General features: G+C 50.3%; 1 protein-coding gene across 1 annotated transcript in view; it reads right to left on the bottom strand.

Annotated features, from left to right (window-relative positions):
• The window catches only part of LOC106505107, a 40,905-nt gene extending 31,381 nt beyond the window's left edge, over positions 1-9,524 (bottom strand). Inside the window, exons 1-4 of the mRNA XM_021064267.1 lie at positions 9,425-9,524; positions 7,242-7,282; positions 6,121-6,487; positions 1,077-1,126 (exon numbers count right to left, since the gene is read on the bottom strand). Coding sequence (XP_020919926.1) covers positions 1,077-1,126; positions 6,121-6,487; positions 7,242-7,282; positions 9,425-9,524 — 558 coding nt within the window. The remainder of the gene's footprint in view (positions 1-1,076; positions 1,127-6,120; positions 6,488-7,241; positions 7,283-9,424) is intronic.

Below are 12,681 nucleotides of genomic sequence, written 5' to 3'. Positions count from 1 at the left end.
ACACTAAGTGAAGTAAGTCAGAAAGAGAAAGACAAATACCATATGATATCACTTATATCTGGAATCTAACATACGGCACAAATGAACCTTTCCACAGAAAAGAAACAAACTCATGCACTTGGAGAACAGACTTGTGGTTGCCGAGGGGGACGGAATGGGATGGACTGGGCACTTGGGGTTAGCAGATGCAAACTGTTGCATTTGGAGTGACCAAGCAATGAGATCCCGCTGTATAGCACAGGGAACTATATCTAATTACTGGTGATGGCACATGATGGAGGAGAATATAAGAAAAGAAATGTGTATATTATATATGACTGGGTCACTTTGCTGTACAGCAGAAATTGCAAGGACATTCTAAATCAACTATAATTTAAAAATTAAAAAAAAATTAAACAGTGACTTTCATACGTTAAAAATTACAACTATATGTACAATTTAATTAATCGAAACTTTTTTTTTTGGTCTTTTTTCTTTTTAGGGCCACACCCACAGCATATGGAGGTTCCCAGGCTAGGGGTCTAATCGGAGCTGTAGCTGCCGGCCTACACCACAGCCACAGTACCGCCAGATCCGAGCTACATCTGCGACCTACATCACAGCTCATGGCAATGCCGGATCCTTAACCCACTGTGCAAGGCCAAGGATTGAACCTGCAACCTCATGGTTCCTAGTCAGATTCGTTTCCTCTATGTCACGACGGGAAATCCTTAATTTAAACTTTTCTTTACCAAGCATCTGTTATCTCCAAAATGTTTTAAATATTAATGTAGGGAGTTCCCGTCGTGGCGCAGTGGTTAGTGAATCTGACTAGGAACCATGAGGTTGCGGATTCGATCCCTGGCCTTGCTCAGTGGGTTAAAAGATCCGGAGTTGCCGTGAGTTGTGGTGTTGGTTGCAGACGCGGCTCGGATCCCACGTTGCTGTGGCTCTGGCGTAGGCCGGTGGCTACAGCTCTGATGAGACCCCTAGCCTGGGAACCTCCATATACCTCGGGAGCAGCCCAAGAAAGGCAAAAAAAAAAAAAAGACAAAAAAAATATTAATGTAGAAAACATGTGACAAACAAAAACTAACCTCAGGTCCTGAATGTAGAGTCAGAAAACTTTCCACAGCAGTCAGTGTACCTGAAAGAGGAGGAAAATGGTAAAAGTAAAATCGAATAAAAATCTGTTCACCTGGAAAAATAATAATAAGCTATTCCTATTCATTTAGGGAACATTTTTGTTAAACCTACAGCTGATAGAATCAGTATTATTAGGTTATTGTAAAAAGACTTATGAAGCAGCTAAAGCCAGAAAAAGACTACCTGCCACTGACAAAATCTTTTCTGGGATTCAAACTCACAAGGCTAACAATCTCTTCCAATAATGCAAGAATTTCAGTTCATTTATTCTAGAAGGCTCTCAGTTCTCAAAACTGCATCTATGGCAATTATTCTATTTTCCAATCTGAGAGCTTTCAAGAAGACTCACTGGTGGTGATTTACAATGGATGTACAGATGTACCAAAATGCGCCTTTGTGCTGGCAAATGAAATACTTAGAATAGAGCTGTTTAAATAAAATTATAATGAGTAAAACATAAAAACAGAAAACCAAGGCCAGAAAAAAGGGGAGGAATCAGTGATATGAACCACGAGGACTAGTATATATGTATAGTGGTTAAGTATTTAACTAATCTTTGAGCTTACTGAGAGCAGGAAGACAAAAGAAAAACATAATGGGCTAGCTAATTCTCAATATCTGATAAAATATATCAGTTTCTTAGAAGACAGTATTCCTAGTTTTTCTTTTTTCTTTTTCTTTTTTTCGGCCACACTTGCGGCATATGGAGGTTCCCAAGCTAGGCGTCGAATTGGAGCTACAGCTGCCTGCCAGTCTACACCACAGCCACAGCAATGCCAGATCCAAGCTGCGTCTGCGACCTACACCACAGCTCATGGCAACACCAGATCCTTAACCCACTGAGTGAGGCCAAGGATTGAACCTGCGACCTCAAGGTTCCTAGTCAGATTCGTTTCCACTGCGCCACAAGAGGAACTCCAACCGAGTATTAATTCCAACAGAGAGTTAAAGAGGGGGGGCCTCAGAAAGGCGACCCTGAGTAAGGTAACTAATGATCATGTCATTAACAATGACGTTAAAGCAGAAAAGAACTGAAGCCACATAAACATCCCTTGTCCAGCACTGACAAAAGCCAAGACTACATCATTAGAGTCTAACTTACTGGAAATGATTCTGAGGGTTGGGAAGAGAATGTGGCCTTGACATATGGCTCTGTGATCTGACCCTACATACAGAAAGAACATGCCCCACACTAAAGCAGTGTGTATAAAATGTGAACCACCTGCATCAAATATGAGATGAAGTATTTGTCAAAATGCTGCCTCTTACATTTTAGTATATTAAAAAAAAAAAAAGCTTTAAAACAAATCTTAGGAGCTCCCACTGTGGCTCAGTGGAAACGAATTCGATTAGGATACATGAGCATGCAGGTTCAATCCCTGGCCTTGCTCAGTGGGTTAAGGATCCGGTGTTGCCTTGAGCTGTGGTGTAGGTCACAGACGCAGCTCGGATCTGTCATTGCTGTGGGCTGTGGTGGAGGCACAGGGGGCAACCCGAAACAAAAAAGCAAAAAAAAAAAAGAAACCAACAAGTACAGGGACACTGCAAAGAAAAGAAAGGGCACTGCAAGGACCCTTTCCAGGAGGCCAAACAGCCTCCTCTCCACCTGACTCCATAGCCTCCTCCTCCTCCTCAAGAAGAGCAGATGTGTTTCAGTTCTGGGCCCTCCTCGACCAACCACGTCAAACTGCTGAAGCAATGCAGTGCCAAGGAACAAACAAGGGCTTTCAAGGCAGTAAGACCCAAGTCCACATCCTAATTCCCTCATCTACCAGCTATGTGAATCGGTTTACAAACCACTTACATGAACGACTCTACTGATACGACACACAGGTTAAACACATAAAATGGAAATACAGTTGCGATTAAAATGAACACAAGTCAAAGCTCTATTTTCTTTGTGTACTCAATGGATCAGATCCGGTGATTTTGACACATCACCGTCTGAAACGCATTGAGAGATTTTGGCCTTTCTCTTGGTTATTCTACCTCCAAATATCTCAGGCTGGTCAGGAGTCCACTGGGTTCGAATCACCTGGGCCGCTCGTTCAACATGCCGGTTACTCAGTCCCACCCCAACCCCCTCCAGTCAAACCTTGTCTGGGGGAGACTCCAGACACCTGCGTGTTCCAGGAGCCTCACGGGGGATTCTGACGTGGACAACTGCCCCCACAGCCGCCGCCCACCCTTCTCCCTGGAAATTCTTACCTACCCCTTCCATTTCAACTCCAACAGGTCTCCCGGGGACTTTCAACCTCTATCTCCAGATCTGCTGACCGGTGAGGCTGCCTTACCTGTGGCTCCCGGTATAAACTCAGGACTTCACACAGACCTTCCCGGGCCACCCGTCTAACAAGAGACTGATGTGCCCATCTCCTTATCTGCTCTCCCTGTTCTAGAGTTCAGAGCACTGGTCATTTACCGACTGTCAAAACCTTACTGGTCTCCCTCAACAGACAGCAAGCTCCACGAGCGATTTTGTTTTATTCCCATGACGCCTCCAGACTACGGCCGTATACGGGTAACAACCAATAAACACTGAATCAAGGAATGACTCCTTTTTGAATCTCTTTCTTTGTACATGTACTTAACATCTGTCCTGGTACAGTAATCCCAAATGTAATGTAAAGACAAATAAAAAGTACATTCGGGGCACAGGGTCAAACTGTTTTACTTAAGGGGCATGCAGTACAAAAAAACAAAGTTTGGCCGTTACAGCTGTCACCATTAAATTCAACCAGCACACCCCTGGAGTCTCTCTCGCTCTCAGGAGACTTTGCTTATATCCATGTGCTCCTTATGAGAGGGAAACACGTCCCAAGTGGAGTTAAGGCCCTGAATCAGGTCTTCTGCCCCCTGCCCTTGTGCTTCTCTGGAACAGGAACTACCACATTCTGCTAGACATGAACAGATTCCTTGTTCCAATACAAAGAAGTGCTGATTACTTACTGGTCTGACACAATTGAGGATCACCGCTGCCTGTGCAGCCATTTCATCAAGGGAGGCTGGATTAGTGACAGCACAAACTATCATTCCAACTTCAGACGGTTAAGCAAATCCGGATATAGCAGTGAAATCTCCCAAATCTTCTCTTCCTAGTAACCAGTGACGGCAAACTTACTGCACATACTGAAAGCAGACTCTCCCTCTAAAACGAAAGATAAAACTGTTCCTAGCAGAAAAAAGGAAACTACCAGGAGGGAAACAGAGGTGATGCTAAGAGTGACTACAAAAACCACCACTAACCTTTCAAAGGACGTCTAACATCAGGAATGCGAAAACGCCGCAAAGAGAAGATTTTACAACTGTTCAGATACTTTGTCGATGACTGCGCGGACTTCCAATCCACAAAGAATTATATTATAAAAGTAGATTCTCATCAACCATTCAACAGTTACGTCTGACAAGAAGAGTGTGAGAGAGAGGATGGTCGTGAACAACCTCCACACGGCAAACAGGGACTCAGGTGAAAAGCCGTCTAGGCACGAACACGCAGGTTCCCGATTAAGCAGATAATGGGAATAAACTGAATCCATACCCTAAGGAAGGCAGGCTTCAGGGCTCAAGGTGCACTCCCGGCCAAAACTTGACCTGAGCACCACAAACAGATAACTAGACAACACACGTGTTCAACAGGAAAAAGAAATGCAAGAGCCTATTTTAAGAGTGAAAGTCCTTCTCTTGGAAAAATAAAGACAGACCGAAAAGCTCTTTGGTCAAGATTCTGTATTTCCTAGGGGCAGCAGGAAGAGTTGTCGGAGAGTCTAGGCTACACGGTAGCTTCTGTACAACCAAACAGGGGACAATTCCCACCATAAACAGGACCCTGGATGCAATTCCAAGGAAGTGAGATGCAGGTTAAAGAGAAACACAAAGGATGACCAGAACTCCACCAGGGGCTATCTGTCTGTACCAGGGGACAATGGGTGGAAATTTAACAGCCAAGTTTCAAGACCACTGACTCCTAAATCAGAGGTCTCCTCCTTCCCCCCTTCCCCCTCCCCCCCATCACAAGGGTGGGGTCTCTGTGTCCCTCTCTTCCCCACACCTCTCTCCCCAGCACTTAGACTGGGATCTGCCATAAACAAAGACCACTCAGTTAAAAACATATGAATGAAACAAGAATAAGTAAACTGCCAAGCCAGAAACACCTAAAAATGGCTCTGGGTGAAGACTGGGACTGCTGAAGAATTCTCACCAGCAAAAAATCAATGCCACAGCAATGTTACCAGTGAAACTCTTAAGCTTTCTCTTCCATCTCCAAAACACAAGGCACAGGAAGAGCACAAACCATCCCGGGACACCAGTGCTCTCTCTGCTTGTGTATCCACAGAAATACCAAAAGACCACCAGGAGCCCCCGGGGCTCTAGAAGGGGACAGGGCAGAGAAGGGAGACATTCAAGTTCCTGATTATTTCCCCTGCGAGGATCCTCCTGCCAAAGGAGAAATCCAAGGAGCTGATTCTTTCTTTTCTTTTTTCTTTTTTTTTTAGTTTAAGGAATGAAACAAAGGTCTGGCAAGATCTGAAGCTTCTGCTCTCCTCCTCCTGGCCTCCCGCAGGGCTTGGGGAGCACGAGGGCGAGCGAAATGCTCATTTCACGGGACTAGAACCCTCGCCCTGAGAAGGGGGCTCGGGGGAGAGAGTGGCGCTGGCAGCAGGGGAACCCCAGTTGGCTGAGCTCCCCCCCCCCACGCGCGCGCCCCCTTTACCCAGCTTCAGGGCCGACCGCTCCAGCACTCGCTGCAGCTTCTCCCTGCAACTGCCCGCCACAGCCCAGGGCAGGAGGGTGCTCCGCTTGGGGGACACCTGCTCCCGAGCCACCTCCTCCGTCACGAACTCGCCGGGGAAGCCAGACACGCTGAACACCACCGAGTGGAAAGGCCTCTGCTGAGTCGCAGCCATGACCCTCCGCAGCACATACGCTACGCCTGGAACCGACTGCGTCCTGGGTTCCTGCGCCTCAGGCGGCTGCCTCAGAACCGGAGGAACTAACCGCCTCCGTTGTGGCCCACGCAAGGGGGGGCCGCCGCCTCCGCTGTGGCCCAAGCAAGGGCCGCCACCGCCGCCTCCACGGTGGTCCAAGCAAGGGCCGCCGCCTCCACGGTGGTCCAAGCAAGGGCCGCCGCCGCCGCCGCCTCCACGGTGGTCCAAGCAAGGGCCGCCGCCGCCGCCGCCTCCACGGTGGTCCAAGCAAGGGCCGCCGACGCCAACTTCGACGCCGCGACCTCCCGCAGCGCGCGCTGCTGCCCGCACAGCTGAGCGCTGCGCTCCCAAAGCCCCGCCCACGCCCCGCCGCCCCTGGAGCTCGCGCAGCCGCACTGGCCACGCCCCTCACGCCCGCGAGGCTGCTGAGCCGCCGCCTAGGGGCTCTTCCCCGAGTTGCTGCCTCCCCTGTCCTGACTCCCGTGGGCCGCCCTGCCTCCGGGGCTAGCGGGAGCTGAGGGCGGTCTGCCGGGCCGTCGCTGGTCAGGCACAGCTCTGACGGCTCCAGGCATCACATCCTCTCGCTCTTCCCAAGGCTGGTGCAAGAGGGGGGCGCTGCGCAGAGTTGGGACATCAATTCTGATTACTGAGAGCGCTGCCCTCACGGAGAACCCTTTTTAAAATTTTCGGAACAGGTTGTTTAAGGGGTGCCTTGGGACCCCTGGAGAGGTGGACGGTGGGGGGGGCGTGGTCTCCATTGATCACTTCGTCCTCCCTGACCCCACTCTGCCTCCCCCTCTGCCTCAGGTGCCTCCTCTACCACTTGGCCTAGTGATCAAGGTTAATGTTCTAAAGAGGGAGGAGGGAGGTCCGGACAGATGTGATTTTAGCCAAGGGGGAGACACACAACCAGGCACGCATTTTGGCAGAAGGTTGCTGCTTTAGCGACAAGGAGCTGATGTCTCGCTTCATCTCTTCTCCACATACGAGAGGATGTAAGAAACTGGGCTCATAAAATCTTCTCCTCAAAATATCTTTTGCAAAAAAATGTTTTTGTCTTTTTAGAGCCGCACCCGTGGCACGTGGAGTTTCCCAGGCTAGGAGTCGAATTGGAGCTGGAGCTGTCGGCCTACACCACAGCCACAGCAACACAGGATCTGAGCCACTTCTGCGACCTACACCACAGCTCACTGCCAACTGGCAAAAGCCAAACAGCTCTTCACCCTTCAACACTGAAAAAGATAGGGATAGAGTTGGAGAATTACACAGGCAGCTGTAGAAATCCCAGAAGTGGACCATAAATAGAGAGGGAAACCTAGAGCACTTTGGGAGACCTTGGGTAGTTAATAACCACTTGACAAAGCCATCAGAAGGTCATGGAACAAAGCAGCCTTGCTTAAGTCTAAAACCATAAATAACAGCATGAGATGTGCCTCAGGTCATTAAGGGAACGATAAAATGAAGCCTGCGTTCTGGAGTTCCCACCGTGGCACAGTGGTTAATGAATCTGACTAGGAACCATGAGGTTGTAGGTTCGATCCCTGGCCTTGCTCAGTGGGTTAAGGATCCAGCGTTGCTGTGAGCTGTGGTGTAGGCTACAGATGAGGCTCGAATCCTGTGTTGCTGTGGCTCTGGCGTAGGCCAGTGGCTACCGCTCTGATTGGACCCCTAGCCTGGGAACTTCCATACACCGTAGGAGCAGCCCTGGAAAAGGCAAAAAAACAAAAAAAAAAAAAAAATGAGGCCTGTGTCCAAGTTCAGCAAAATAATGATCCCCAGGACCAAGGACAGGAAGTAAGGGAAAGATGACATCCCACAGCCAGAGACCCTTATTTTATGGACACCTGAGGTGATTCAACATATTCTAGCATCTGTCACCACCCTTCTGCTGATTTGAATAAGGGCTGTGACAGTCCTAGTTTGACCTCATAGGCTCAAATACACTCTTACCCAATATGAAGGAGGAGCTAGTGATGTCAGCCTGAGGTCTACTCAAAGAATGAGGAGACAGCAGTCTTTTCTCCCTCCCCGCGGATAATAAAACTGTAGCCCCCTCATCCTTGGGGCGGAGCCTCCTTGCCTGCCTGCCTGCTTGTATCTCTCACAAGTGTCCTATCTTACTAAATCTACTTCTTGCCTATCCCTTTGTCTCTTGCTGAATTCCCTCTGTGCTGAATCACAAAGAACCTGAGCCTCAGTAAGTCCAGACACCAGGTGAGTGATTCTGATTGAAAAACGGTGGGTCCAAGTCCCAATCAGGGTTTAGTTAGGCTGGGTTTGAGTTAGAGGTGTTTTGGTTTCAAAACTATGGAGCCTTAGGAGGATCAGGTACCAGCACAGAAGCCTCATTGAGCTCTTATCTTCAGCAAACGTGACATTCCTGCTGAGGCTCATGGGAGGCCAGCACACCATCTATAAAGAGGATCGTATCGATATTTTTGCACGGCTATCTCTCTTTTCTAGTGCATACGCTGCTTTTAAAAACATATTCCTGGGAAGTTCCTGTTGTGGCTCAGCAGAAACAAATTTGACTAGTATCTATGAGGGTGCAGGTTCAATCCCTGGCCTCCATCAGTGGGTTAAAGATCCTGCATTGCCATGAGCTGTGCTGTTGGTCGCAGATGTGTTTTGGATCTGGCATTTCGGTGGCTGTGGCATAGGCCAGTGGCTATGGCTCTGATTCAACCCCTGGCCTGGGAACCTCCATATGCCACAGGCACTGCATTAAAAAATTAAAAAAAAAAAAAAAGGCAGGGTCACTGATTTCAGGGAGTGGGGTGGTGTCGAGTGGGGAGAGAGTCCTGGGAAACTTTGACATAGGCTTATCCCCGACTGCAATGCCTTTCAGTGCACCGAGAGGGAGAGGGTGAAGGAAGTCACACTGGCAAGTGCCCCAGGCCAGTGGGACAGGGGGGCCGTATTAGGAAACAGTAGGAAAAGCAGAGCGTTGGTGTCAGAGCACATGGCCACCAGATAGTGCCAGACACCAGCAGAGACCCTCTGCAGCTTGCTGGCTGCGCCTTCAGGCTCAGAGATGGGGTTGGAGACAGGTTGGTTGAACCCCTTGGAGGTGCCCAGGGCCTTGCACCTGGGTACATGGAGCCTCTGAACCTCTGGCTCACTTTACCTCAACTCAGAGAGGGGACATAGTTCCACTTTCACACCTGAGGTTCGATTCCTGTCTGGTTGGGCGGCCCAGTGGCTAGAGAGTTGGGCAGGCTGTCTGGGGGCTCTGAGTGCCCTTCGATGGTTTGGAGGCAGCATTCTTGGTCCAGATGTACCTGGCTTGAATCCTGGCTGTGCAGCTTTCTCAAATCAGGCTGGCGTGGAGTTTGGCTTCTGGTCGTGAGCGCAGTGTATCTGTGTGGTAGTACTTTGGGGCAGGCTGTGCTCATCCCTGTGCCCTTTCTCTCCAGAGAGCTCCACACTCTCCTTCTTCCTTCTCCATCTGAGCCTCTTCCTCCTCTGTGGCATCCTCGTTAGAAGGAAGCTACCTGAATCCAGGTCATGTGGATACAAGCTGGGTGGTCCTTGATTTCAGTCTGGGTCCCAGGTCTGAAGGGTGCTGATGATTCAAAGCCTGCTCACTTGACTTAAAAAGCGGGGTTGCTGATTTCAGGGTGTAGGGTGGTGTCAGGTGGGGTGAGAGCCCCGGCCGACTTTGCAACTGGCATTCATTTCAGGGCACTGAGAGGAGCAGGTACCTCACACCGGCAGGTGCCCCAGGCCAGTGCAGACCAAGGTTCTGCTGTGGGAGGCAGAGGGAACTCCGTACGTCCGGTCTCTGTTGATCTCGGGGCCTGGGGCTCTATCACTGTACTTCACACCTTATTGGAGTTTCCTTTTGCTTCAGCCAACAGCTCTTCTTTTAGCTCTGAGACCAGGGACCCAAGTCGTCTTCGGCTTAGCAACTTCAGAGGGGAAAACACCACAGCGGAGTTCCGCTCAGTAGGCCACCCACCCAAGTCCTAGCCCCCTTCCGCCCTCTCCCGGCAGCAGGTGGAACCCAGCTGCTCCCAGGAACCCTCTCCCCCTGGATCCCAGCTGCGTGCTCTTCCCTACCTGCAGCCTCCTCATCCTGGCGGCAGTCGGTGCGCTCCGCCACCGAGTCTGTAGAAACACACCGCGGGGAAGCGAGGCGTGAGAAGGAGTGGCCCTCCCGTTTCCCCGGCTTCCCCGAGGTGACGGCGGGTCACACAGCATCACCCGGGTTTTTCCTCCAGGTGCCCAGGCCTTCCCTCTGCTCCAGGGACTGAGGCCCGCCAACACAACGTGAGCACAGATGCCAACATTCGGGCATCTCATACCTGCTCCCCCTCCTTAGGAACATAGGCGACGAACATCTTTACACCAATTTCTTTCTCTTTTGCAATTGCACACTCACCCGCCCCACCCTCCAAGCAGCAGGCCTAAGTTCCAAGTGTCCCGGGAACCCTCTCCCACTGGCTCCTACCTGAGAGCTGTTCTTACCTCGATCACTTTCTGCGAGGTTGCTGTCAGCGAGGTCGCTCTCACACACACTCTCCAAGCTCCAAGCTGCAGAAACACAGACATGAGGAATCGAGGTGTTAGCGACCGTCCCCCACTTGTACCCCTACTTAGGGTTGACTGCGGCCACACAGCACCGCCCTGGCTTGTCCTCCGTGTGCTCAGAACTTCCCCGTGCGTGCTCTATGGCCTCAGAAGCATCAATAAAACACTGGCCACAGTGGCAAACCGTCCGAGATCGTGGGCTGCTGAGGGATGGCGCTTTACACGCACGCCTCCCTTCTAGGAGTCCCTCCGGAGGCCTCAGCCCCAGCGTGACACACCTGAAAGTCCAGCTGCACGGACACCCTTGCGTGCTGGCTCGGGGGAGTGAACCCTTGGCTGCTTTCTTCTGTTCACTGCCAGAGGCAGACCTAACTACTGGCTGAATTCAATGAAGCATAAATGGCTCCCTCTGGACAGCGGCTGCCACGCTGTGGACAGCAGCTCTACAGAAACACTGAGGAGACGGGCACCCCTGCCCGTGAGGTTCCTCTCCAAAGCACACATAAAGAAAACTCATACACCTCAACAGCAACAGCAAAGAAACAAGCCAGGAGTTCCCGTCGGGGCGTCGGGGCGCAGCGGAAACAAATCCGACCAGGAACCACGAGCTTGCGGGGCTGATCCCTGGCCTCGCCGAGGGGGTTAAGGATCCAGCGTTGCCGCCAGCTCTGGTGTCGGTCGCAGACACGGCTGGAGCAAAGGCCTCCCCCCCAGCACTGCCGGTGCGAACGTACACCGGTACAACCACTACCGAAGGCACCACGGAGGGGCCTCCCAAAACGGAACGCAGCACAGCATGCGACCCAGCAAGCCGAGCGAGCGCCCTGGAAGATACCACGACACACGTATCCAGGAAAGAGACACATGCCCCTGTGTGTGTATGGCGGCACCACTCACAACAGCCAGGACAGGGACGCCACCTCATGTCCACAGGCACAGGGATGGATCACGACCATGTGGTCCACATACACGAGGGAATTCACGACTCAGCCAGAAAATCCAAGAAGAAACCAATGCCATTCAAAACCATAGGGCTGGATCGAGACATTCTCATACAAAGCGAAGTACGTGACAAAGAGAGAGATCTCACTTAGATGTGGAGTCTAAACCATGGCACAAAGGACCCTGTCCACAAAACCCACGGACACAGAGAACAGACTTGTGGCTTTCGTGAAGGGCACGGACTGGGCGTTTCAAACTGCCATGAGACCGAGTCTTTTCTCAATTTAGGAAAATATGTGAGGCCGTCAGCCTACTCGGAGCATTAAGATATACCTTAGACTTATGGCAAGCCTGTATAACAGACCTATGCCTTGGCAGACTGAGGAGACTGGTGGCACTGAAGTTAAAGACGGAGATAATATGTTCAGTCAAAATGAACCACCCATCTGAGGAACAGCCTTTAGGTCAGTATCAACATACCTCCTGAACAACATTCAGGTTCCCCATCGTCAACTTGAGCAGTGAAAGGGAGAGCCTCCCAGCTGTGGCCGAACGCTCTCCTCTCTTCTCCAGACTGGCAGTTGGACCACAAGGCTCCGTGGGCATCATTCCATTGCCGTGGCAACTGGTCAAGGCCTGGAACTTTCAGAGGGAAGGCAACTCTGCCCCCTCTGGGCCACCTGCTCTATATAGCTGAGTGGCCGTTTCCCTGGACAGGGTCAACATTGTACTTCAAAAACTGCATCCTGAAGTCAAGCAGTATTACTCTCTGTTTTGAAAAGACATTATTTGACGTCCCCAAATATAATGGATATTCAACATTTAGGGGAAGGCAAAAACCTAATTGAGATTTAAAATGGCTCCCATTTTTTGATGGATATACATTTCCACTCATTTCTAGTCAGTTGAGGCACCAGACATTTTTACATTCCATAGGTAACATTTGTTCAGAAGAAAGAGGGTAGTTATAGAAATTAAATTGTAAAAGCCACACGCTAAGCATATGCTCATCAATTGTAAAATCTTCACTCACTGACCGTGTGTAGAATTTTTCTCTGGATGCAACAATCTGTACACTTGATTATCTTTCCATGGTTCTTCACTAACAGTGTCCCTGTCATTGTATACGTACAAAACTTACTATGCCTGAACAGTT

Source organism: Sus scrofa, chromosome 10, assembly GCF_000003025.6.
Source record: "Sus scrofa isolate TJ Tabasco breed Duroc chromosome 10, Sscrofa11.1, whole genome shotgun sequence".
Taxonomy (NCBI): domain Eukaryota; kingdom Metazoa; phylum Chordata; class Mammalia; order Artiodactyla; family Suidae; genus Sus; species Sus scrofa.
This window is presented reverse-complemented; position numbering and strand designations above follow the sequence as displayed.